At 43.8% G+C, this 27,472-nt stretch overlaps 1 protein-coding gene across 1 annotated transcript in view; it reads left to right on the top strand.

Annotated features, from left to right (window-relative positions):
* ITGA9 (integrin subunit alpha 9) overlaps positions 1 to 27,472 on the top strand; it is a 244,780-nt gene that overhangs the window by 43,663 nt on the left and 173,645 nt on the right. Inside the window, exons 10-15 of the mRNA XM_064169690.1 lie at positions 88 to 193; positions 2,014 to 2,108; positions 5,814 to 5,904; positions 6,884 to 6,929; positions 9,814 to 9,968; positions 17,105 to 17,265. Of these exons, the coding sequence (XP_064025760.1) occupies positions 88 to 193; positions 2,014 to 2,108; positions 5,814 to 5,904; positions 6,884 to 6,929; positions 9,814 to 9,968; positions 17,105 to 17,265 (654 nt within the window). The remainder of the gene's footprint in view (positions 1 to 87; positions 194 to 2,013; positions 2,109 to 5,813; positions 5,905 to 6,883; positions 6,930 to 9,813; positions 9,969 to 17,104; positions 17,266 to 27,472) is intronic.

Genomic DNA, 27,472 nt, shown 5'->3' with positions numbered 1-27,472 from the left:
AGCACAGGGGCAGCTATTGCAGGGAGGGCTCACCTCATCCAGGGCTTGCATCATTTCCCTGACACTGTTTTCTTTCCTATGTGCTAGGGCGTGCTGGAGGAGCAGCTCATCCTGGATGGTGATGGTGCCTATAACGCACACTTTGGGGAGAGCATGACTGCCCTTGGTGACATCGATGACGATGGCTTCCCAGGTTGGTGCCATCTTCTCCTGGGCTGTTCTCAGTGAATGCCAGTGGAGCTGGCAGCATTGCTGCTCTCCTTGCATGGCTGGGTGCTGCATAGCATCTGTTGCTCCTCTGGACTCAAGCAGCACCTGGGCCAACAGTAAGGATACATGTGCTGACATAGGATTTGTCTGCTAAGGTCTTCTGTAGCTGATGGTCCTTTTTGTGGGTTTGGTCCATGACCATGCAACTGGCACCCCAATCTCATTAACTCTGCTTTGCTTTCCTTGCTGTGGTTTGCAAAATGATCCAGTAGTAAAGCACCAAATGAAACAGAAACCAATGCATGACTCCTTTCTTCCTTCCCATTTCCTTATGGGCTCAAGCCCTCCATTCTTGTTGACATACTGTATTTCTTATCAGGAAGTCTAATTAAGAAGTAGCTTCTCAGACCTGATAACATGTCCTCTATTAACGATTCCTTTCCTTTGATCTATCGTGCCCTGGCTCCTTTCACTGTGAGACCCCATGCTGTGACAGAAATAGGTGAGAGCAAAGTGTTTGAAAACACCTTTTCTGCCCTGATTTCTAGCAGCACAAGCTAAGGATTTCTAAATGACTTAATCATTGTGTGCCTGGAATTCTTTTTTCCAGAACATCCAGGGCACAGCATTCCATTAAGCCTAACTCAAGCTCACTGCAAGTTACCCTCTCAAATGGTGGGTGGGTGACATTCGTCTGCACTTGGACATGCATTTGTGGGTCCTTGCTGCTGTTTGTGGGTCACTTGCAGTGATGGAGAGACTGCAGGGAGTTGGATCAGTCTGAAAGTATGAAGGTAGTAATAAGCTTTTAATTTTAGCAGTTGTGTAGTCACTAGATCAAGCTAGGAGAGAAGAAGGGGAAGTGGGATCACATCACAGAAGGTTAGGGGCTGGAAAGGACCTTGAAAGATCATCTAGTCCAACTCTCCTGCCAGAGCAGGATCACCTACACCAGATCACAGAGGAACATATCCAAGCAGGTCTTGAACATTGCCTTCATTCTGCAGGAGTTTGCAGCAGTTAGACTGAATCAAATTCAATTTGCATGTGCTTTCGGATCAGCCCCTTTTTTATTCCTGCCTATCCTTTTAACATACCCAGCCTCAACAGGAGCCTTGGGTTTTCCAGCAAGCTGAATGTAGCACTACAACGAATATGTTGGCAATGCTGTCTTGATTTTCAAAGCTGATGTTTGCCTGCATTGGAGCTTTTGATATGGAAGGATTCTAAATTGCCTTTTTGAGCACAGTTGCTGATTAATAAACATCTTTTCATAACAAGCATGTTTCTAATAAGGCATAGCATAGCTGCATGTCTGTACAAATTCAAATACATTTGTGTACTTTTAAAAGTTTATCTTAACATGCACTCCTTAGTAAATCAAATGAGTTCACAGGCTCACAGGATGTTAGGGGTTGGAAGGGACCTCTGGAGATCACCTAGTCCAACTTCCCTGCCAGAGCAGGACCATAATCTAGTGCAAGTCGCACAGGAATGCATGCAAACAGGGCTTGAAAGTCTCCAGAGAAAAAAGACTCTACAACCTCTTTGGGAAGCCTGTTCCAGTGCTTTGTGACCCATACAGTAAAGAAATTCTTTGTCATGTTGAGGTGCAACTTCCTGTGCTGTAGTTGATATCCATTGCCCCTTGTCCTGAGTTCCTTCCAGCCAGGTTCCTGTGAGCTGCTGATCATGTTCATAAAGGGGAGCTGCTTTCCTGTGGATATCTGGCTTCTAAAATTGGAGTGAAGTTTTACTTATGGAATGGATTATGGAGTGTTGATAATCTGTGCTGTTTTACAGATGTTGCCATCGGAGCACCTAAGGAGGATAACTACATCGGAGCAGTGTACATTTACCACGGGGACACCAATGGTATCGTACCTCAGTACTCTATGGTATGTGACACTATCATTCAAGATACCTACTTGAAGTCTCTCTCACAGGAGCTGCAAAAAGAAATCATACCGAGGGATGTCTTTATAGGTAGCCTCATTATAGCCCTATATCCTTTTCTTAATCTTGATTTGAAGATGGTTTCTCCCAAAGTTTGTCAGTGTCTGTGCTGTAGGGTAAAGTTATGTTAGCAGATAATTTGCAGTGTCTTTTGAAGCAAACAAAGTCTTGAGATGTGTCTGTTAGTTTTTACAAATAGCACTGATGAAGAGGGGAAGTGACAAGACCAGAGAGGTTGAGCATACAAATCATAGAATGGTTTAGGTTGGAAGGGACCTCAAAGATCATTTAGCTCTAACCTCCTGCCATAGGCAGGGACACCTCCCACTAGAACAGGTTGCTCAAGGCCTTGTCTGACCTAGCCTTGAACACCTCCAGGGAGGTAGCATCCACAGCCTCTCTGGGCAATCTGTTCCAGTGTTTCACCACCCTCACTGTAAAGAACTTCTTCCTAACATCTAGCTTAAATTTCCCCTCTTGCAGTTTAAACCCATTACTCCTACAAGACCTTGTAAATAGTCCCTCCCTAGTCCTGTAGGCCCCCTTCAAATGATGGAGAGGCCAGTAGGGACTCAAGAGGTTGTACTTTTTTTTTCTTGCAAAAGCAGGCTTAGTGAGAAGGAAGAGGTACAAAGTTTTGTGCCCCACCTTGTTGACCATGTCCTTGGAACACGAAACTGTTCTTGGGTGCTGCTCCCCTGACTGTTATTCTGCAGTAGGACTTCAGCTGGGATATGCCATGGATCTTGCTCAGAGATCACACAGGGCAATTTAGCTGCTGCAGCCAGGCAGCAGAGGATATGAATTTGTGCTCATGCTGTCCAACATGTGTCCCTTAGTTTTTGTCTAGCACATTTCTCTTTTCAGAGCCTGAATCTTTCCTCCCTCTGTGTGTTTGAAGGTCTGGTTGTTTTGGTTTGTTACTGGGTGGGATCCTTCACAGTAAATCAATTTTGGCAGAATGAAAGAGTTCAGTGGTTATATTGGAGACTCTTCAAACAGACCATAGAAGTTCAGTCCATCTTCTTTTTGCCATGTACATGCCATGTGCTGCTTTTTAGAAATAAAGGAAGTGAAATGACTCTTTGGACTTCTAAAAGACACCAATGTGTGGTATGTGGAGGATTCTACCAGTTTGTTGCTGAAAGCCACTGGCTGGGTGGTTTTATTTCTGGTTGTTGAAAAGCCTGGAGCTTTCCAGTTCTTGCTGGAAAGGATTGGGTTGTTGGGTTCTTTTGGTCATTCATGGGCAAGTTTTACATTTTTGAAAGAGTAGAAGTCAGGAGGGTGGGAAGTGAAACACTCTGCTTGCAGTCTGTCCCTCTCCATCAGAGCAAGGCCAGCAGACATGACTAGTGCCTCTTTGCTTGATCAGTGGGACCAAGACCAGGGCAAGAGGGTGGCAGGGTACTGTAATTATTGACTCTGGGTATGTGCTAGTTTGAAGCTAGCTAGAGTGTTTTGGTGAGAAGGATAGATTACAGGCTGTGAAAGGAAAACAGTGGTGATGTCTACCTCGCTCATTGGCTTGCTGAGATGTATAAGAACATGAATCAAAACATAGATGAGGAACTACTCCTGCTGGGGAGCTTTGAGCTGCATCTCTCTCTAACCTCACCCTCTGTTTCTCTGACTGAGCCACTTTGCTTCCTAACCCCGTGGCCAAACCTCCGTTCTTCCTTGGGACTGGGGTAAGGTTGAGAGGGGAGGGGAGAAGGTGAAAGGATGGTTGGAAGCCCCTTCTGGGGTCTCAGGTTTCTGGGAGGGCTGCTGTGTTTCTGTATTACCTTTACCCTTGTGTATTTCTGTATATACTGTAAATATCTGCTTGTATATTGTGCTAAGCTGTAAATAATAAGCTTCATTCAATTTCCAGAGCCAGCTGAGTCTAGTCTGGGTGATTTCCAAAGTGTGGGGGGACAGGGAACATCCAAACCACCACAGGGTACAATTCCTATCATTGTCCCATGCCCTGAGGTAACTGAGAGGGAGCCACTTGGGGGCTGTATCTCTGTGCCATTTGCCAGTGTATGCTGCAGGACACCAGACACACCACCACTTCATCTCCTGCAGGCAGCCAAAAGAGCTGTGTGACAGCTTCAGCTCTTTACCTATCTGCCCTGCATTTGAACCCAGAGGTGAAAGACTTTTTGTATCTTATTACTATACTCCTGAGCTATCTTAATGCCCTGGATTTCCTTTTTAAATAAGCTCAGAGAGGTGGAGAGGGTGGTTGCACAGTATATGCTTTCACCCTTTTCATGCTGTTTGCTTTTTTTCCCCCTCCCCCTTCATTTAAATTGCTGATCAATGTTTTTCCCTCGCATCCCCTCAGCTGTCTCAGGGATGACTATGAGCAGAAGTGGCTTAATTGGCTTTGTGGCCTGCTGTTTTCATTCATAGCACTTAAAAGCTGAACAGCATTACACCTCTGCCTTATAGGCTGTAATAGCATGCAGATGTCCACTGGGATGTCTGCAGTCAGGATTTATCACCCTAGCTGGAACCTCCCAAAAATGTGATGCAAGTGTAATGTGGGGAGGAAGTTGCTTCCAGCTGTCTTAATCTTATCTGCCCACGAGTAGGAGAAGGAGATCTGCACACGGCAGAGCACTGGTTTCCCTTTAAATTGGCTGTCAGGACTGCAGGATCCTTTTCTTCCCCTCAACTTGTCTTTTTTTTCCTGGGAATTTCCTGCCTGACCTTTTGTGCAATATTATGCCCTTTTATGGGAGGCCCTGGAAAGGCTGATCACATTGCTGGAAGCTCTGAAGCCCCACCAACAGCCTCAAAATCACTTAGCAGGATAGGTCTACTCTGTCTGTAACTTCAGAAGTTACTTTGAGTTCAGGTCATGCACTGGTGGCCCAGTATAATGAATGGGAGCTGGAGACATCTGATTGCTGCGTTGGAAAATGAGATTTTGATATATTAATTTGCTTCAGAGAAAGGCATTTGCAATTCAAAATGTTTAGAGAAAGTTTTTGCATTAGTAACTAGAGAAAAGAAGCTATGTTGGGGGCTAATTAATCTTTATGTTGGACAGGCAGAAACGAGATACAGCTTCCAAACTGACACCAAATGCTGCATAACATCTGATGTAAACCAGAATTTCCAAATGGGCTGAAAATTAATCATCTTGACTTGGAGTGTACTGGCAAAATCTGTGAAATGGAATAGTTGTGCAGGACTTTCTGCTTCAATGGGTCACCAGTTTTGTTAAGATGCTGCTTAAAACTTAGCTGTGGAAAGGAAGGTAATAAAAAAAAAGGGAGAAAATCTCTAGGGTGCTGTTAAATTTCCTTCTTTCCCAAGAAATGTTTGATGTGTTTTTGTGGTCTTTATTTGGCTTGGGTCTGCCTGAAGGTTGTAGTGCAGGTGTGTTTCTTAATCCAAGTCGACACTGGCTTCCTCCTAGCCCAGAGCAGAAGGGCTTCCTGCTGCTGACAACCTTCCTGCTCAGGACTGTGTGGGTGAAGTGCAAGCCTGCAGATGTGCAGCAGTTCCAGCCTGTGGAAAAGAGCCCTAATGACCATGAAGATGAGGCTTGAAGGCTGTTTCTTGGTTTGTTTGAGTTTGTTGATCTTTTTAAAAGATGATTCTTTGTGTCACTGACTGATTTTTCCCTCCCATGTTTTCCCCTGCAGAAGCTGTCTGGGCGAACAATAAACCCCATGCTGCGGATGTTTGGCCAGTCCATATCAGGGGGAGTAGATATGGATGGCAATGGCTATCCAGGTATGTATGCCCACTGCTCTGGCACTCAGAGGTGCTGGGGGAATGCAGCAGCAGGCTGAGGAGACAGCAAAGGTGGTCACTTCCAGGTTGCTGGTTCCTGCTATTGTGGGAGGCTGATAAAGCTGAGCATATTCTTGCCTTTCTCACCTGTTGTTTGAAGCTCCCAATAAGAATTTGAGCTGATTGCTTAATTCAGGTGTTCAGACAGTCACCAGGAAAGACTGAGATCTTCTAGTAGAAGATTTTGATATTGAGCCAAGGTTCTAAGTTTCTTGAAAGCCAGCTCAGAGAAGGGTGACAAAGCTGGTGAGAGGCCTGGAACACAAGCACTATGAGGAGAGGCTGGAGCAGCTGGGGGTGTGCAGCCTGCAGAAGAGGAGGCTCAGAGGTGACCTCATTGCTGTCTACAGCTACCCAAAGGGAGGCTGTAACCAGGTGGGGGTTGGTCTCTTCTCCTAAGCAAGCAGCACCAGAACAAGGGGACACAGTCTCAGGTTGTGCCAGGGAAGGTCTAGGCTGGATGTTAGGAGGAAGTTCTTCCCAGAGAGAGCGATTGGCATTGGAATGGGCTGCCCAGGAAGTGATTGGAGTTGCCATCCCTGGAGGTGTTGAAGCAAAGACTGGATAGGGCGCTTAGTGCCATGGTCTGGTTGACTGGCTAGGGCTGGGTGCTAGGTTGGACTGGATGATCTTGGAGGTCTCTTCCAACCTGGTTGATTCTGTGATTATGACAACCTTTGAAAAAAACGAGCAAGCAATACATTATAGTACTAATAAGTGTGAAAATCAAACAGTGACACAGAAGTGAAGTAACATCACAGATCTAATCTTCCTCTTGTAATACTTATGATATTTGAAGGGGTTGACTGGCTGATGTAAGTCAGAAGGATGTTTCTTTTAGATACATGCTCTTCAGTTGAGCAATTTATTTCAGAGAACTGAGTTCTATGCCCCTTTTTTAACTGTCTCAATATTACAGATGTGACTGTTGGAGCCTTCTTGTCAGACAACGTGGTGCTTCTGAGGTGAGATAAATGTGGTTTTCATCTGCTCTTGTCTTCTTTTTGTCTATTTTCTCCTTATATCTTACTATGGATTAAGTTCACCACAACTCGGATTGTCTCCCTAGTTTACTGTGGTCAGAAGCAGCAAGCTTGGATGACTTTTTAAGCTGAACCTTAGAGTTGGATGGTGTCAAAGAATACAGAGTCTGATTTAAGCAGAGTAGTGAGGGATGAAAATGCATAGACTCCTAGGGATAGGAAGAAAACAAAGGGTTGGAGACAGGAGATGTGTTGCATCTCAATGCCTCTTTAGGCAGGTTGCTCTGAATTTTTCAGAAGGCTTTTTCATTGTTCTTGCATTTACATAAAGTAAATAAATTATGATTTAAGGGAACATATCTGAGCAAAAAGCCAGCTGTGTATGATCCAGGATGCAATTTTGCAAGTTATAACGGGAAGGCAAACGAAATAGGACTCTTGAGGGAAGTGAAACAGGGAGACATTTTTATTGCACACGTGCTTTGGGTTGCTGTTTCAAGTATATGTGTTAAATGCTTTTTCCTTCTGATGGAGAGAGGTGTGACACCTTGCTTCACCACATTAAGCAGATGGACAGTTAGACCAGGACCAGGCTCTTGAGATCTGTGGCACAGTATGTGAATTTGGATTTTGCCAGTATCTTCTTTGTGACACTTTTTAATGTTTAATAAAGGAATCCTGTCAATACTTGGCTGTCCTTAGAAGCAGCAGTCTCTAGAGACTCCTTCATTTTAATGGAAGGTACACAGATCAATGAGACTAATGCTGGAGCTGCAGAACAGACGTGCCAGCCTGCTTCCTGTTCAAGGCAGGAAAACATTGGCTCTGTTTCCATTTGAATCAGTTAAACAGAACAAAAAACACAGAGGGAGGAGGAAGGGATGCTCTTGATGATCAGCGTGGTGGCTGGTCAGGTCTTCTGAAGAGTGTCAGTTCCTTCATCAGGCACGCAGAGGGAAGGCAGTTGCTGCCTCTCTGAATAGGCGTGCCCTATCCCTGGTAGGATCCTGCAGCCTCACATCTCTGAAAGTACTAGGAAAAAACACCCTGCACTTTCTCCCACATTGTCTCCCTCTCCTGCAAGCAATAACAATCTGGGAGGCTTTGCTGTGATGTTTAAAACAACATACATCACAACAGCACAGTGACCTCTGTCTACGCCTTCCCTCGTATTTCTGTGTGCCTCACCCGCTGGCTTTGTGGTCAGCCTGATTAACTGCTGCTGCTGTCAATTTACAGGGTATCCCTCTCGGTATTTAGGTTGAGATTAGGATAAAGAAATCTGCTTTTTCAGTGTGTGTGTGTCCCCCACCTTACCCCTCCTTTGTGAAGTCCTTTGGCCAAAAATAACCAGTGTTTTGCCAAGTGATATTAAAGCCCTTGGTGGAAGCCACAGTGACTTGTTGTGGCAGATCACTGTTGTACTGCTTGTGTGTGTGCGTGTGCATGGCCTTTTGTTTTCTTTTTCCCAGTGAATAACCAACTGAGCCAAAGGTAAGGAGAAATCACACAGTGCATTATGGCCAGAGGAATAATTTTCTAGATCAGTTGTAGCATTTGTTTTTATGTCTCCCCAAGCATTTGAAAAGAGGCTTTCTCCAAAAGGTGTGAAACGATCCTAGGAAGCTCTCTCTTTCTTCCTCCTTCCCTTACTCTCCTTCCTGTTTGTATTTCTAGGACTAGCATTTATCTTGATCCTCCATCTCACAATGTGGATTTGCACTGTTATTTCAGGCTGTGGTAAAGGAGTTGAAGCAGCCATCTCAGAGATTGATGTGAATCTTGCTCCAGTCGATACGAATTAGGTGTAACCACAATCTGTGTTCTCATCTTTCCCCCTCTCCACTGCCTCTAAATTAAGTGGCTTGTGGAGTGAGGGCCCCAGAGTGGTTTACTTGCATGGTCTGGCCTTGCATGGCTTTTGGAACTACCTTTAGAAGTGAATCTGCTAGTTGCTGCACATTTTTGTAACTACTGGAGTTGATTTTGGAAGGCTGCGTTCATCTCGAACATGTACAGAGTGGAAAACATGGAGAATAACACCCCTGGATTTTTGGGCAGTGGGGGTGGTTCAGGAGAGCCTGGGTTTCTGAACTGCTTTGCTCTACCAAACTGGAGGGGCTTCTGTGTTATGTGAAAGAGGAGACCCCACATGGGCCCTGATGGCACTTGGCTTGCTCTGTAATTCTGGTTGAAGTCTTCTTCAGCTAGGAATAGTCACAGCAATAACCTGATGCCAGAGTTGCAAGGTTGCATTCATGGTGTACCAGGTAACTCCTGAAACTGAGTGCAGCAGTGTGAAAAGTATATTCAGTGCCTAACACTCACTGAGAGGGAATCTGCTCACCCTCCCAGAAAGCAGGCATGTGCTGTCCCTCTTACACTACCAGAAAAAACTATGTATGAATCCACCTTGCATCCCTGTGCTCCCTTCTTGACTTTGAGGTCACAAATTTGCCTGCAGGCCATTCTCTGGAAACCTAGGGGCTCTGCCTACCTGTTCCTGACCATCCAAGCTGCTTAGGATGCTGTCTGATTTGTATAAACTTCTTGTCCTTAGTTGCCATAGTGCTACTTTGTTATCCCCTTCAATCATCAGGAAGGCTTTATGCAACTTCTTTTGGAGATGATGATTATTATTATATATTGTCAGGTTCCCCAGCTGCCTGCCTGCAGTCTGAAGTAAGAGCTGATGTTACAGTTTTCATTCAGTCTTTGCCATCCAGGTCAAGTGCTGATTTATCTCACAGTTCAAATGCACTCTCTTGTTATTCTTGTCTGGTTGAAACTGTGCATTATACGAAATTAACTTTCTTTTCCTTTGTCTGAGAACATCCTGCTGAATCATCTCTCTGTTGACCTCCAGGTCCAGGCCTGTCATTACTGTGGACATCTCCATTTTCCTGCCTGCATCCATCAATATCACAGCTCCTCAGTGCCATGATGGCTTGCAGCCAGTGAACTGTCTCAATGTCACAGCCTGCTTTCACTTCAGTGGCAAGCGCCTTCCTGGAACAATAGGTAAGGGACCTGTGCCAGCCCTGGGCAGAGGCACAGCAGCAGGTTGACCTGGAGTCAAGAGCTTCATTTGGGGTCAGCTTTTATGTGAAGTTACTGGTTTCAAGGTCAGCTGGGCCAAACAATTCCAGAAAGTTGAAGACTCTCTTGGAAGCCTTCTTGGGTATGTTTTTGCCTTCCAATGAGGCAGTTGATATAATTCTTCCACTTTCTTAGTGAGGGGAGAGAAATGTGTCCTTGGGCATGATATAATTTATTTGACTGATGACAAGAACATCTTCCAGGTTAGTTAATCTCTGCATACACACACAGTTTCTTGAGTGAATGGAATATGAAACGGAATCTCTGTATACAGACACAATGGAATATGAAATGGAATCTCTGCATACAGACACAATGGAATATGAAATGGAATCTCTGCATACAGACACAATGGAATATGAAATGGAATCTCTGTATACACACAGAGTTTCTTGAGTGAATAGAATATGAATGGAAATGAATAAGATGTGACACTGTGCCAGCTTTTATAGCCTGGTTGTATTAAAATGCTACTTATGTCTTTTACATCCCAGTGTTTACAAGTGTGTGTGAAGTGGTATGGGATAGATACAGCATTTCTAAATATTGTAAATCATGGTTCATTTAGCTCAGCCACCATATTTTACCTTTGCTGTGCTTTGGGAATGGCAGAGGGCTTGCAGTGTGCTGCTCAGCGTCATAGTGTGCTGAGTCTCAGCAGTGAGTCTGGTGAGGAGCTGGGGAAAGCAGTGAATACTCTTGCTCCATGCCTCAGCCTTTCTGAGTTGTTAATCAAGAAGAGTGAGAGTAACATCTTTGCAGAGATGCAGAGCTTGCTGTGCTGCTCAGGTTTTAAAAGAATTGGAGAAAAAAAGAGGCTTCTTGTTACTCCTGTCATTTACACAGAGTGAGAACTACAAGCTGCTCATTGAAGTTGCTCTCTGTACCTTCTTTCTTTGTCACCTAAACAGTTCCAAAAATATGAGTTATTAAACTTTAAGATTCCTTTTTTTCTGTATTGGTGCAACTAAGCATTCAGTTTCTATTTGTTCGCTGTTTCTTCCTCTGTACATGATGACTCTCAGCAGACAAACCCATGCCTTGATAAAGTGGTTTTTGTGCCTAGTACTCTACTTACCTCCAAGTGCTCCAGGGGCTTTAATTCCATTCTGAAAATCACTGGATAGATTTTTCTGAACAGCAAGATGTTCTTATCTTCCTGGGGGTACTGCTTAAGATATTTCCTGTGCTTTGATTTCCTACCTCTGGACCTGTGGCTAAGAAGTGAGCTGCCCTTTTCTTCCAATTTAAGTATCTGTTCCCCTACTTTTGTAAAAGACCAATCTGTTCATCATGTCTTGTAGAAGCCAGCTGAGTTCTGCTGTGTTGTCATGTAAACTCTGCTCCCCAAGATGTATTGTGGTGAAAGCACATGTGTATCTTCTTTGATTAGTAAAGTCTATCCCATGGCAAGGCATTTTTTCACTGTTAAGTAGATGATTACAACACTTCCAACCATTGTCCTTTCACACAATGCTTCTAGCAAAGTGATTTGTCTCAAAAAATGCTGCAGTGAGAAGCATCTGACTGTAAAAAAGCCCTAGGGGAGATGATTTGGATGAAGTATCTCAAATAAGCTTTCCGTTTGTAATCTAACAGCCAGGCCATTTTAATCATGTTGCAGTTGAGGAGTGTCAATTAACAAAGGGTGGAACAGTTCTTGGAAATACTGCAACGGTTCATCTCCTGCCTGGTTAAATATGGGGGGAAATAGGCCTGTAAGTACATTGTTGTCCAATTCAGACTCTGAAAAGCATGTTATGGAGGTGTTGAAATGCTATGCCAAAGCTTTGTGGCTAAAAGTGTTGGCATTGTCTCATCTTTGGATGTCTGGGGGTGGTCTGAGTCAGATGGCAAGAACACGGTGCTGTCTGGGAAAGCTGCTTCCCTAAGGCTTGTCAGCATGGGCCTTCAAGACTGCTGCTTACTGGTGAAAAGCTGGATGTTGCTGTTGCTTTTGGGCAGCTGAAGTAGGTCACCTACTACACGATGTTTAGAAAGTGAAGCTGAACAAGCAGGCAGCATTCTTCCATGGGAAATGTGTGTCTTCAGTACTGGTTTGAGTGTGTGGTTGTTTTGTTAACTGGCAGCGAAGGAAAGTTGTCTGAATCTAGTGCTGCCTCACACTTGCATAGAAACCTTCCCCATCCTATGCTTTTTTCCCTTTGGTCATGTAGCAGCTTTGTGAGGATTTGAGTTTACTGATGTTGCTTGATACTGCCAGTGATGGTGTAATTCCCATCCATGTTGTAAGTACTGTTTACAGACTGTGGTCTTCAGAAGTATGGATATATTGCTGAAAGAGTCTTGCCTGAGCCATGCCCCAGTGAAGCTTGTGCTTTGCACTGTGTGCCAGGCATTGTCCGAGCCTGTTCTCTGTCTTGGCACTTGCTGGAGAGCTGAGCATCTAGCTGTAGGCCCACCAACAGAGACAGCCTCTGGTACCTCTGGGATGTGTCAGAAACAGCATTTAAAGTTTTCATCCTTTCACCTCAGAATCTGACTCAGGCTACCTCTCCTTCACATGGAATCATTGAATCAATCAGGTTGGAAGAGACCTCCAAGATTATCCAGCCCAACCTAGCACCCAGCCCTATCCAGTCAACCAGACCATGGCACCAAGTGCCTCGTCCAGGCTTTTCTTGAGCACCTCCAGGGATGGCAACTCCACCACCTCCCTGGGCAGCCCATTCCAATGCCAATCACTCTCTCTGGGAAGAACTTCCTCCTAACATCCAGCCTAGACTTCCCCCAGCACAACTTGAGACTGTGTCCCCTTGTTCTCCCATGTAAAGAATCTGGCCTTGAGCAGGATCACCTAGACCAAATTACACTGGAACACATCCAGGCAGGTTTTGAATATCTCCAGAGAGGGAGACTCCACGCCCATCTCAAGCAGCCTGTTCCAGTTTTCTGTCACCCTCACAGTGAAAAAAATCTTCCTCGTGCTTACATGGAACTTCCTATGCCTCAGCTTCCACCCATTGCTCCTTGTCCTGCCATTGGGCATCACCAAGAAAAGCCTGGCTGTATACTCTTGGCACTCCTTAGTCTCCTTCTCTCCAAGAAAAAGACATCCAGCTCCCTCATCTTCTCTTCCTGAAGGGATGCTGCAGGGATGTGTTCAATTTAGGGTATCTTCCTGCTTAGAAGCTAGGGATGACAGTATGAGAGAGGATCAGAAACAAGGTCTGAAGTGAGAGGAAAGAGATCTTTTAGGAAGATGATGGGGGAAGATCCTGTGTGTGCTGTCATTTGCTAGGGCAATTTTTTTCTTTGATGATTCTCTTACATAAGAACTTCCTCTGCAAGCAAAGTTCTTGAGTCGATTTCTCCATCTAATTACTGGTAAAGATGGCAAAGGAGCACGTTCCTCTTCCAGTGGCTTTTTGGTATTATTTAGGAAGTTCATTTTCTCCACGTGGTGCCTCCCCTCCACCTCTGTAAGTCAGTACTGTAGCTAGTAGTTTGCCAAGCACTTAGGATGTGCCTGTTCCTGCTAGGCATTTTGCTGCCTGCTTTTTGTGTGTTGTAGCATCAACTGAGTGGGCAATGAAGGGATGTGGCAGGCAACTTGGGGTGCACAACTCCTCCATTAACACAGCCAGCTGCCATTCCTGTTTAACCTCAGGGGATGCCACTGCCTGATTTCAGTCCCTCCACTCTGCTTCAGGGTTGCCTTGAGCCCTGTGAGAGGATGACTCTTGCATCACGAGTGTGCGTGTGCCACTTAGGATGGAAACCTATTGTAAGATGCTTGCTGCCATTTGCTTGGTGCCTCTCTTACTGGCTGCAGTAAATCACTTGGTCTGCTGCCTGGTGGTTCCCTTGTGAGTGTGGTGAAAAAATCCATGGAGGGAGCTGTTATTGAAGCTTTTAGGCATTTAACTTTGGTTATGGGAAAGGAATAGTCATTGTCAGTATGAAGCCCTTCATCTAAGGTCATCAAATGCATGCCAGAGTTTTATTTTGCTCATATGAAGCTGGATGGGTGGATTGCTGGTGACATTTGTAATCAGACACACTTAAAACTGCTGGAAAAATATTTGATGGCATTAGCTGCAAGTGTGAATTTACTAGCAAAAGCTGTTCTGCTGATCTCCTGCTGGAGTGAGCCTGAGGAGCTCACACCACCAGCAGTGCTAAGTCTGGCCAGTTACCTCCCCACCCCGGTTGCTATTTGAAAGCATTGAATCTGGGGAGGAGGAAAAAAAAAAAGCCTTACTCATGGTATTTCAGTTTTTCCACTGATGTGACATCATTGGATATAACATAGAAACAAGTTGTCAAAATAAAGAGGAGGAGGGGTGGAGGACGGGAACTGAGCTGCTTGATTGAAAACATCCACTGCCGTTTCGGAGAGACGGTAGCCGAGATTGCTTTGCTGGAGGCTTGATGTGGGGCTCGCGTTGGGATAGGTCTCTGTGCCTGCAGGGAGGAATCGTTCAGTGTCAACAGTACCTCAAGCTTCCTTTGGAGAGCCTCTGAGCCTCCATAGGTGTCCCTGCAAGCTCCACAGCCCTGCCTTGCTTTGGTGCTTCTCTTCTGAGGAAGGCTGCGTGTCCCAGGCAGGCTTTTTGCCTCTCCCTGTGCAGAGCCTGGGTTTGGTAGCAAGTTGTCGGGTCTTTATTCTTTGGGTGCTGGTGCAGATACCGTATGTGTGCATGCTTGTGAGGTCTCGAAAAGAGAAGGGTGGCAGCTGGGGGTGGGAATAAGATGTGAGCACTTAAAAAGAGAAAAAAAAAAACACAAGAAGAAAAAAGATATTGTTGGGACTTTAAACAGGCTAAACCCTGCAATCTCTTAAGGTGGGTGTTTTGTAGTGGATCTGAGAAAACACCACTTCGGTGAGGCTTATCAGCTTGAAACACTTTTAAGGCATTATCCTTTTAAACAAGATACTCTGCCAAAAGCAAACAAAAAAGGTTCAGGTGGAGCCCTGTGATAGTAGCTATGCTGATTACTCAGCTGTGGCTTTTCTCCCTAACTGGACTCTGTCTCTGATTGCTTCACCAGACTGCAACACGCTGTGCATGGAAGTGGTGTTGATTTGAACTATGTGAATTCTGAATGATCTAGAGACTTTTGCACCAAGTTTTGCACTATTATTAAATGCAGTCTTCAAACAGTGACATTTTACTGCAGAAATGATTGAGGGTGATAGCATTGGCAGCTGTGTTAATTTAGAGAGCTAAGGATTTTAAGTGATTTACCCAGAACCTAGCCACCACTATAAAGCCAAATTAAACCACACCAAAACCCAACAAAGACCCCCTGGCTGAAATTTGGTGTAGCCAATCTCAGCCCAGCAATGTGCCACATTTGCATTGGTTGTTTGTGAAATTCTGGCTTTAAAAGAAAGAATTTACATTTATGGGGAGTGTGTTATCTGGCATCAGACATTTAGGACTTAAAACACAAATAGAAGCCAGAGCAGTAATTTGTCAAGCCCATTACATATGTAACAAATCAGCACAGGAGCTGGTGCTGGCTGCCTTTGACAAAGATTATCAACTAATTAGGCTATTTATAGGGAACCAACCTCATGGTATTCCCATTATTGCCTTGACAGCAGTTGAAATCAGTACAGCCTATGGCCTGTGATCAGTGTAAGGATCTTACAGCCAAGGTGTCCCTGGTCTGTAGACACCGGCAGAACAAGCATGCATCTGATGCTGTTTCATTCTTACATCAGTGGATTCATGGAATGGTTTGGTTTGGAAGGGTCCTTAAAGTTCATTTAGTCCTGACTCAGCTGACATGGGTAGGGACACCTCCCACTAGACCAGGCTACTCAAAGCCTTATCCAGCCTGGCCTTGAACATCTCCAGGCAGGGGCCATCTCTTGACAATCTGTTCCAGTGTCTCACCATCCTCACTGTAAATACTTTTTTCTTAATATCCAGTCTAAATCTGCCCTCCTCAAGCTTCAATCCATTCCCTCTCATCCTGTCACTACAAGCCTTTGTAATAAATCTCTCTCCAGCATTCCTAGAGCCCCTCTTTAGTTACTGGAGGTCTCTCCAGAGCCTTCTCTTCTCCAGGCTGAACAGTCTCAACTCTCCTAGCCTGTCCTCACAGGGGAGGTTCTCCAGTCCTCTGTTCATCTTTGAGGTCCGCCTCTGGACCTGCTTCAAGAGTTTGATGTTCCTCTCAAGCTGGAGGCCCCAGAACTGGATGCAGTGTTCCAGGTGGGGAGCAGAGTAGAGGGGCAGAATCACCTCCCTCATCTTGCTGGTGACATTTCTTTTGATGCAGCCCAGGACATGGTTTGCCTTCTGGGCTGCATTGCTTATGTTGTTGCATTGACCATCAGGAAAAGTATAGGCAGCTTGGACTATTCAACTGCTACAGATACTTTAGGTAATAAGTTCTCTTTTAGACACAGATACAGTCAGTCACAACACAACTGATTGTTTTAAGCCACCTATTCTGTAGAACAGCAGGAAACAGGATTTACAGAGCTATACAGCTCATTGCTCTCTGGGTATGTCTTCTATAAACTGCCAGGAATGTGTAATGCTTAAGACAAGGAATACTGAGTGCAGGACACCAACCTCTAGTTAAGGTCTAAATGCTAAGATGACTGCAAATCAACAAAAATAATGGTCAGGATGAGCTACATCCTGGTAGACATTTGCATGGTTCATAGTATCCTAGAAGGAAAACAAAGATTGAGGCTGCTGCAGTTGTTGCTTGCATTGTGCCTTTGTTTTTTTCTGTTAGTAACCTGGTTTAAATTTCTGTTGTTTCTTTTTAGTTTCATTAAATGTTGCTTGTCTGGATATATTTTTACACATCACTTCCTATGGGAAAGGATGGGCTGGGAAATGTAACAACATGAAAACTGGGGGAACATGAGTAATTGCATTTGGTTTTGTGCAGCCACAGGAAACCTAGTGATTGATTGAAGGCCTGCAAGGGTTGACCTTTTCTCAAGCACACGTGCCCCACGGGCAACAGGCTCCATTGATAAGTGGTTAAAAAAGAACTATTGTTCACTGACATCCTTTGTTTTCTTCTTCCTTTTATTTACTTATTTACTTATTTTTAAACAGGTTTGAATTATAACTTAACTGCTGATGTGGCAAAGAAGGAAAAGAGCCAGCAACCCAGAGTTTACTTTGTGACTTCTGGAGAGCCAGCGGGGCAGATCACAGAGAAGTTACAGCTCTCATTCAAGCAGGAAAAGTGTGACCACTACCTAGCGTATGTCAAGGTCAGTTCAGTCCTGTCCTTACTTGCATTGGTCTCCCACTCTTCTTTATAAAGTGTTAAACCAGTGACAGTGGTGCTGCTTGGCTCCAGATGTTTGCTGTTCTCCTGACAGGTGAGTGAAGTGTTTTTGGTGGAAGCTCAGAATCTCTAGCTTGGTGTGGTTTGTCAGTCTGAGCACCATCAGACCTTCAAAGAGCTGGTGCTAAGAGCATGCATTTTGCTAACTTTTGATTGGGCACGTTTGGGGGGGGGGGGGAATTTCTTTCTTCTGTTGAATTGTTTTGTTGCTACATTCCTACTCAAAATGAGGCAAAGCTTTGCCCCATCGGAAGCAGCCAGTTTAGCGTCACGTAAGGTCAGAGTGCGCAAGGGGCTGGTGATGCATTCTGTGCAGGATTGTCAGGATAATGTGAGGTCTGACCTGAAGCAGTTGGGCTTCTCGTTTTGAAGAGCACTGTGGATTTCATCTGAGCTTGAAAACAGCAGTGGGAGAGCTTAATTTCACACGTCTCATGGTTTTCAGATACAGGGAGTGCTTTCCAGACATGCTGGGATGTAGTGAGGGTCTCTTCTTCCTGTGACAAACTTTGTCCAGGGTCTGCTTGAACTGTAGTTATCTTCACTTGGCAACTGTTGAAGAAATGTCACCCAGGTGCCATTCTGTCTGCTAAGTAAGCATGATAGTTTTCTTCTCAGCCAAGAAGTTCATAGAAAGGATTTCACAATGCTATTGGGAGGAGATTTATCTTTTCAATGATATGTAAGTGTCAATCTGGATCACCAGTCTAGTGGAAGGCATGGTTGTGTGGTGTGTGACATGTACTCCTTACTGAAGGACATAGTGACTTCAATGCAATGGATAAAACTTGGCACTGCCTTTTCTTCACAGAATCATCAGGGTTGGAAAGGACCTCCAAGATCATCCAGTTCCAACTTGCCTGGCCATGGGCAGGGACAACTCATGCTAGATCAGGTTGCTCAGAGCCCCATCCAGCCTGGCTTTAAAATCCTCCAGGGAGAGAGAGGTTGTGGAGTCTTCTCTGGAGACTTTCAAAACTCACCTGGACACATTCCTGTGTGGCTTACTCTGAGTGAGCATGCTTTGGCAAGTGGATTGGACTAGATGATCTCCAGAGGTTCCTTCCAACCCCTGTGATTCTATGTCTTCTTCACACCCAGATACCCTTAAAGGTATATAAATTTCTAGGAAACTGTTGTATGTAAAATCTGTGAGAAGATAACATTTGTCCTTCAACTTTATCAACATTTTGTGCATGGCTGTTGAAAGAAAACAAAGCAAATAAAGGGACCACCAAGGAGGAAATGCTGTTCAGGATCTCTGGGAAGAGACTAGGTATTTTACATGTGCTTTTTTTGTTGTTTTGGGAGCAATTTTTACTTTCTGCTGTAGAAAAGCTCTAGATCCACACTTGCCATTACTGTAGAAAATACAACTGTGAGTTTAGCAATTCTGATCTCTCTCTCAAATGAGCACAATAATATATTGAGTTTAGAGGAAAACTAGCCATATGCCTTCCTATCTTATCCCAGTAATGGTCTCTTTCACACTAGCCCTTTTGTAGTTTTGGGGTACTGCACAGCATTCATTAAAGAGCTACCTGTTACAGCCAGTAAACTAATTTATTGTAGCATTTCTAGGTGCTGTTGGGAATTTGAAGGCAAGAATTACATTTCTGGAAAATTCCTAGGGGATTTGATTTTCAGAGGGAAGAGATACCTTCTTTTTCACTGAAAGGCTTCTCAAACACTGCAATACTCTCCCCAGGGGGGTGGTTGAATCTCTATCTCTGGAGGTCTTTAAAGGATGAAAAGATCTGGAATATGGTTTAGCACCGGGCTTGCTGGAGTTAGATAATGTTTGGACTCAATGATCTTAAAGGTCTTTCCCAACCAGAATATTCTGTGACTTAACTAGATGGCATTTTTAAACATGCTTAGAGCAAAACAGCTGCTTAACAAACAAGGCTTTCTATAACTAACTACTTTTTACAGTTGCTCCACTTTGGAGAATAGCAGGAAGTGCTTCTTGATTGTGTAAAAGAGAAGGCTAAGTAGTGGAGAAAGGTAATTGCTGTGCTTTCATGGTCCACAAGCCTATGTGACATTAGAAACATCAAAGAGTCCTCCAGATTGTGGAGGAGTGGAAACAGGGTCATGATCTTTCACTGTCATTCCTAAGTAACAGCTAGTCAAATGAAACCAAACACCTTGAAAAACAAAAAAAAACCCTCCTGAAACCTAAAAATAACTTCCCTAAACTCCATCTGGAAATCTCCTTGATTGCACAGTTTTGTGATGGAATGGGCGATATAAGATGTGAGCTTAAAATATATGAATTATTTCACTCAGCCTTGCTTCCTTCCTTGCATTTTACTGCCTGGTGAAGTTGTCTCCACGGCTGTTAGCAGTTGCATCATTTAATGGATTTGCTTTATTATTGTTCTTTTGAATCCCTGGTGACAGGGATTAGATGCTAGGGGGAGGATGTCAGTTCTGGACAGCCTGTGATCAAGAGCAGCGGAGCTGTTTGAGCGTGAGACCTCATGAGCTACCTTGACAAACCCTATTGTGTAAATAAGGTGTCCAGCCTAAATGGTACACAGCAGAGCTCCACAGGTCGTTTTAGTTAAATGAAAGCCTGTGTCAGGCCTTGCTGGATAACATCATCTCACCAACATGTGATTTATAGTGTGCTGGAGGCATAAAATAGAAAGAATGAGAAAATTATGGCAAAACTGGACCTATAGAAGCTTGCTGGGATTTCCTTTGACAGATTTGATCTCAAGAGGCTCCAGTGCAGCTGAGCATTGAAAGACTTCTAGGCTGCAAATAAATTGACAGGCATAGACATGAAATTGTACTGCAATCACTAATTCTCAGCGTTACAAGCTTGAGTTCTTATCTGTTTGTGATGCCTTCTCAGGACAGATGCTCCTGTTCCTACTGCTGCTAAAGGATTTGCATGTTAAAAACTATCTTTCTTCGTAATTTCATGGCTGAGATAAAGGGATGCCAGAAGATTTGGAGGATGTGTGTAGCTCAGGACTTGATGTTGTATGTTGCAGGCTACTGAATTACAGGTCAAGTTTTTAGAATGATGGAAATGTTTAAGAAAATGTGTTTTTCCGGTTGAGAATGGACTGGAAATGCTTTGACTTTGGTCTTGCAGTGGATATGAGCAAACAGAGGAGAGATGCAGTTTCCTGGTTAAGTTTATTTTCCACCCCTACCCCTTCCTATTCATTGGAACTTGTTTGATGATTGCTTATTAAGAAGTTTATTCTGTGTACCTAAACAGTAATTCCAATATTTGGGTGCCTCAAGTGTCATCTGCAAAAGCTGCGCTCGTTTGAATGGAAGCAACTTTTGGAGGCTTGAATGATACATTCAGTAGAAAACAGACAGCTGTTGCCATGGCACTAAGTGCCCCATCCAGTCTTTTTTTGAACATCTTCAGGGATGGCGACTCCACCACCTCCCTGGGCAGCCCACGAGGTTGGACTGGATGTTCTCCAAGGTCTCTTCCAACCTGGTTGATGCTATGATTGACTGGCATTCAGGAACATCACTGGTTTTAGTAAGCCAGGTGTGTAGCTGATCAGTCTCCTGGGAAGTGCTCTGCTGCTGGACAGTTCCTCCTCAATCACCCAGGGCTGGTGGTGCTGCCAGTTTACTCTAACTGTGGGTAAAGCTAGTAACAGAAGATAAATATACTACCTGGTAACTTTCTGTCAGTTTTACTGGAAGGCAATGGAGCAAAAGTTTAAGTTTATTTAACTTCTCCCCCACCCCATCCCAGTGGAGGTTTTTGGGTTTTTTTGAAGGTAGAAGTAATGGCAAACAGAAAGGTGAGAAAATGAAATGTGGTACTAGGAGCAGAAGGATCAGAGATGCACGGATGCAGAAAAGGTGAAGGAAACGAATGGATTTGGAGGTGTTATGAGTGTCTCCTCAATCTTAATACCAGGACCTACAGCTGAAATGTAGAGTTTTCTCTTGGGAACTGCACCCATTTGATGGTGCTCAGGAGAGCTGAGCTCTATGTTTAAGATCTGTTGTGGTCAGGGCATCAGCTCCGACGAAACATTGCTTTTCCCCTTTCCAGTAACTGCCATAATATTTAGGATAAATTTACCTGCAGATGAAAGAACTTGATACAGGCAGCAAAGCACATGGTGCCTGTGGATTTATTCAGGGTCACATCTCATCTTCCCTCATTTACCACAAAGGTTTAATGGTGATGATGATGGTCAAAGCCCCTTGTATGATTCCCGAGTGCACTGAAGAAGCACTGTCTGGTTTCTAAACCTACTGTGGGCCAGCCAGCTGGTCTGCCTCTTGCTACCAGTCACTGCTGTCTGTGCAGAGTGGATAGCTTCAAACACCATCAGCAATCCTGGCAGAGGATTAAACCAGACACAGCATTTATGTTTTCCAGAGATCTTTATCTTGGTGACTGTCTGGTTGTTTTAAGCAGTCTCATGTTGCTCATCGCATTAACTCTTAATCGATCTGATCTGTAGTTCGTGGGGGGGATGGGGCTGAGATGCAGCAAAGCAGCAATGACAGCAAAAGCTTTTCATGAAGGCATGTAGGTGAAGAGTTTGTGTTGCCTTTGTGCAAGCAGGTTTAGAACCAACTGCTGCCTTTTTAACAGAGCTTGCACAGCTATTTGTTGGGTAAATTCTGTAGTCAAAACATGTCCTTCTTATAAGCATGTTTCTGGCCTTTGCCACCCGTCGCTGTTACCTCGGGTCTCTAAAGATCCTCTGGGCTGCTGATCTCATGCTCCATCTCCAGTGCTCACCAGTTTTAGTCACTGTCTGTGGTTGTGATTGTTTCTCCCTCTGTAGCTGTTTGATTTCGTTTGAGGGGGATGTGTGTGTTGAAGTCTTTTCTTAATACATAATAATCTCTGGGTTTTTTGTCCTGTAGTCTGGCTAATGAAACATTCAGCCTCACCAGTACATGTAAGGCAGACATGATATCATTTCCATCATTTGCAAGATAAACTTTCTTCTGGAAGTTGTCTATCTGTGAATTGTACCGTCTCTGTGTTAAGATTTGGCTGGAGAAGAGTGACAACCAGAGACACTTAAGAGATTATGATGGAGTTTTGTATTTGTTTCTTCTAAAATGAGGCTGGTTTATCCCATACGGTCAACGCAGAGCCTGCTGGAGAGGGTTTTATTGGCAGAGCTTGCTGCTGAAGCACTCAAATTAGGTTTGGTAACTCCAGGCTGAGCCTGGTTGATCACATTTGGTGAGGCTTTTCCTGAGACATTGGTCCTACAGGTGAAAGACCATTTATTGGACAATAGCCACTGCTTGAGGAGGAAGAGGTGAAAACTAGTCAGTGAGTGCAGCTCCTCTCAGTAGTAACCCATCTGGTCCTGCTCCCTGGGAGAGCAGAGAAATCATAGCAAGTCAGGACATAACACTTGAACCAGAGATTGCTTTCACAGCAGCAACAGCTATGAAAACTTAGTCATGGTTATCTAGAATTTCACAGGGTTTGGACCACTGGGCAGACAAAGGGAGTGGTGACCTGTTTGAGCCTGCAGCAGGAAGTTTATCATTGCTGCAAGAAAGATGAAAGCCGCTGTGTAGTTTTGCCAGCAGTGATGACTGCAGTGAGATTCAGTGCTAACACTGAGAGCAAAGCTGCTATCTTTGGGTTTGTTCCTTTTTGTTCTTTTATAGAATATTTTTCCCCCTTTTGCTGAGCCAGCTGGAGAAACTATCAGACTGAGCCAGATGCTGTCATAGTGTATGAGCCTTAGAGGGCTCTGGTGTAGGTTGGGTGATCACGAAGCGTAGAGGTTTATTTACAGCAACATACTTTCCACAATAGTTCTGTTTTCCAAAACTGCTCCAAGTGTGCTCATAACCTGTTAACACATCCTGCCTCTCCTCCAGCAGAGCAAAATAAATGCAATCAGAGCAAAATAAATAGTGCTTTCTGTTGCTTCACTCTCTTGTAGTGATCAGCCCTCTTCTTTTGAATATGCTCTGGCTGGCACCCTGTAAAGCTGATGCTTTGCCTTGAAAATTAAGCCAAGGAGAAGTTGCATCTCTATTGGAGTAGCTCATATGGGCAGGAGAAGAACAGCTGTTAGCTGAATAACTCTAGATTCACTTTCACTGTGTTTATGTGTTGAGATAGAGACTTACCAGAAAGAGTATTAGGAATAGATGGGAAGAGTGATATCTTTGAGCTGAGCATTAGCTCTACCAAGGTTTGAGTACTGTTAATGACCTTGGAGTGGTCTTTGGCTTTCCCAAAGGCTATTGCAAGGTTCACCAAAAGCATTGCAAGGATGAGCTTAGACTCAGATTCAAACCTGTCCTGCACAATGTGGCTAAGATGAAGCTGCTAAATATGCCTGGCACTAGCATCCTGTCAGGTGGGAGCCATGCTGAAAGCCAAGTGCTGTAAGACCTGCCAGAGCCAGTAGTGCAGCTACATAGGAGAGCAAAATGTAGCAGGTATTTGTCTGTTAACTCTGTAGGGTTTTTTCACTGGGCAGTGCAGCCAGTAGGACTTTTTGGTAATCTGAAGAGCCTTGTATCTCAAGGCCAGTAGAAGCTTTTTCAGCTGTAAGATGAAGACAGGGTTTTTTTCACAGATGCTCTCCTCTGCCATTTTTATTTTTGGATTTTAAAAGGAATCTCTTTCTTTTCCCAAGCTCTCACACTTGAGAGATGATACAACTGTGTGGCATATGTCTTTTCCCACCTGGTTAAAGGGTGTCTTGGATTGTTTTCTGTACAAAGCCTGTCTATTACAACAATAATGAAACAAAAGAACCTGTCCCTTTGGAAATGTTGGCAAGGCAGCTAATTTTATTTTAGTTCCCTCTTGCTCTTTGACTTTTGACAGCATGCATGAAAAGGGCTGTAAACTGTCCCAGACAGTTACTTGGTTGCTCTGATGAAGCTGCTGTCAGACAAATGCCTGCTTAATCCTGTTCATGAATTTAAGTGGAGAGCTTTTATGCTCCTCAAATGAAATAAATATCATCTTGAATGAGACTCAGTCAGCAGATTTACAGCACTTCAGCTGCTGAAATTCTGCTTTGCTTGCCTTCTATTCTCTTTTACCTGCCTTTTTAAAGCTATGGTGTTCCCTGCTAAGCCCTAAAAGGATCCAGATCTTTAATCTTGAGCCTTTAATAAACTTGCCCCTTTGATGTGTTCTGTGGTGGGAAAGAAATGTGATACATTTTTCAAGTGCTTAAGTTGTAACAGAGTTGAGAATTACTTCTATTACATGTGGAGCCTTAATGAAGCATGACACTTCAGTGCTGCTTTTAGACATTCAATAGCAGGTGTATGCCAGGCTTTACTGTCTCTCCACTGGCGTGTTTCTGTCTGGTACTTTTCCTCAAAGGGATTTAATTTGCAGATTAAACCTTTTGGAGACCCAGAAGGGTAAGATATTGGCCTAGATGAAGCATGGCTGTTTCAGGAAGGATAGCAGAGCTCACTCTTCGGAGAGGGCTGTCTGTCCATTAGGCTTTTGTGAGAGGGGTCATTGCATTTCCCAGGGACAGCACTTTTAGGAAGTGAATGGCCAAACAGAGATAAAAGAGGTTTTGCACTCTGTGCTAGGAAAAGTCATTTCAAAAGGCAGGTAGTGATGGACAGGAATATTTTTGCGTTCTCTGGCACTCCTGGTCAACCAAAGAGCTTGTTTTCTCAGGTGGGAAGAAGCAACAAAGGAGGTGGCCCTGCCATTTTGGAAATATTCTAAGCTTGTATTATTTTTTTTTGTACAGAGTGCTATAAACTAAACACACAACAGCAAATTGTGCCATAAAAGTTTATTAGTACTTCCCTGGGACAAATTTACACTTAAGGGGGAACATGCTTAATGCTAGAGTGTGCTGCAGCAAATTACAATAGGGAACAGCTTGTTTATCTTAGTGGTTTTCCTGTTTATAACATATGGAGGAATATCAGTCTGTGTGGTAATCTCAGACACACACATGTACACGCTCAGCTTATCCTGTCCAAACTGCAGAGTGCCTAAAATTACCACCCTTTCATTTTCCTGCCCTTCGGAAGGAATGAGTAGGGCACTTCATCGGGAAGTGCTGGAGGCAACTTCCAACAGAAAACTCCTCTCTAGGCTAAAAAGAAAACAATTAACTTTGCTGGTTGTGGCTTCTGGTTATGTTCCAAACCTATAACCTCCTCGTAGTCAGAATAGACTTGGGTCTCCAGGGGGATGCTTACAGATGCTGGGTTTGGATGGCAACATGCAATGCTAATCCAGTGCCCTAACTCATACTGAAAGTGCCTGACAATGTGTTTGAAGAAATGGGGGAGTAGCAGGTTGCAGACAGAAAGGTTGTTTTTTTTTTTGGCAAAAAGTACTTTTTTTCTCCCCCTTTCTTCTCCCACTACATAACTTCATTTGTGAAAATGAATTGATCTTAAACTCCTGAGGTCCAGGAACAGTTGAGGAAAGGCTCATACCCTGTGCCATTACCCTCACTCCTGGGTGCCTACCAACGTTTCCACAGGCAGTGGAGTAGGTACAGATGTTATGGGTGTGCTGGTGATCAAAAGTCATGTCTCTGGTCACAGATTTTCAGCTTGTTGCATAATTTTAAATATCAATTCCCCTTGTAGAGCTCTGAGCCCTCCTGGAGTCTCAGTTACTGTAGGGAACGTTTGGCTTTCTCTTGAACTTTGCTAGCTGTTTTCCTCTGGAGATTAATTATCCAGCAGCTCAAATTGTTTTCCACTTGCCCACAATGTCTCTGACCTCCTGACATATGCTTAAGCTGGCTTCCTGACTTCTATATAACAATATATTCTTATAGCTTGGATACATTAGGCAAATGAGCTTGTGCTTCCATGCTTTGGTGTGTCTTGATTTTACCATGGCCTTTTCTGCCATTGAAGTTTTGTGGCCACTGTGCTTGCTTCCAGTGAGCATTTTTGCTTTGGGAAAAAGGATCATCTCTGAAAGTTGGTGCACTTGCAAAAGCTATCCTCAAAGCAGTGAGATAATCAAATATTAAGAGTAAGTGAAATCTAATTTTAAGGGTTTCTTTCTTTCTTCTACTGGCATCCTTTGGCTGGCTCAGAGTGTAAGGTGTGCCATTTGTTTTCAACTAATGTCAACATTTGTATACTGCTGCATGTGAATTGCACAGCTCTAAGAGAACAGCTTCCCAAAGGGGATGTTGTAAAAGCTGTGTGAGAACATAATTCTTAAGCAAATCCAGTATTACTGCATCAGAGAGGCTTCTATCATCAAATTCTACCCAGACCTTAACATAACTTCTGTTTAACAGAACATTTTACTAAAGGATCTTCCAGTCTGCCTTACATGTCAAGTTGTTGACCACTTCTTCTGCCTAAGTTGTACATCTTCTGTTTATGATTTCTCATGCATAATGCAAGCAGTTTCCTCTAAAATCTCCCTTGAAATTATCTTTCAACACTTTGTCTTCATAAAAAAACCCCAGAAAAATAGTTAATAACAAATGGCTTTTTCATGCCTTCTGTGCAGCTTGGGTTATTTTATTGCCATGCTGCCCTTTACCTATCCTCAATCTCTGTTTATGTGTAGGATGAGGCTCTGGCCAGCCCAATCTAGGGTAGGGTGTCCCTGCCCATGGCAGGGGCAGTTGGAACTAGATGATCCTTGTGGTCCTTTTCAACCCTGACTGATTCTGTGATTCTATATGCTTTATTCTGTGATGCATGAGTATGCCTAGTACTATAAGACTAGGACTTGGTGATAGCCTGACTGTAATAATAAATAATAATGAAAAGGAAGAGGATTTTTTTCCCTTCAGAGAAGACCCAGATCTGGTGTTAAATTCTAAACTGAAATGTGAAGGCCTAGCTGTAAATCTAAGGGAATCTAATGTGAGAATAAAGTAAATTTCCTACTTCCTTCTTTTGGCACACACATTGCATCACTTAAGACTCCCTTAGATGACAAAATAAGTTAAAAATACAACTGGTTGAACTTGCTATGACTTGGTAATTTTCATCCTATTAGCAGGCACACAGCTTCTCATGTGGCAGGATTGGCTATAAGGGAACTGGCATTAATGTAGCTTTGATGTGAAGAGAAGAGTCAAACTAGAAACAGCTAACCAAGAATTGAACAAAGTTAAAACAGAGTATGTCTTAAATGAATTTCTTTACATATTTGTGAC

This window comes from Pogoniulus pusillus, chromosome 32 (assembly GCF_015220805.1).
Source record: "Pogoniulus pusillus isolate bPogPus1 chromosome 32, bPogPus1.pri, whole genome shotgun sequence".
Classification (NCBI taxonomy): domain Eukaryota; kingdom Metazoa; phylum Chordata; class Aves; order Piciformes; family Lybiidae; genus Pogoniulus; species Pogoniulus pusillus.
The sequence above is the reverse complement of the archived record's forward strand: the minus strand, read 5'-3'. Positions and strand labels throughout refer to the sequence as shown.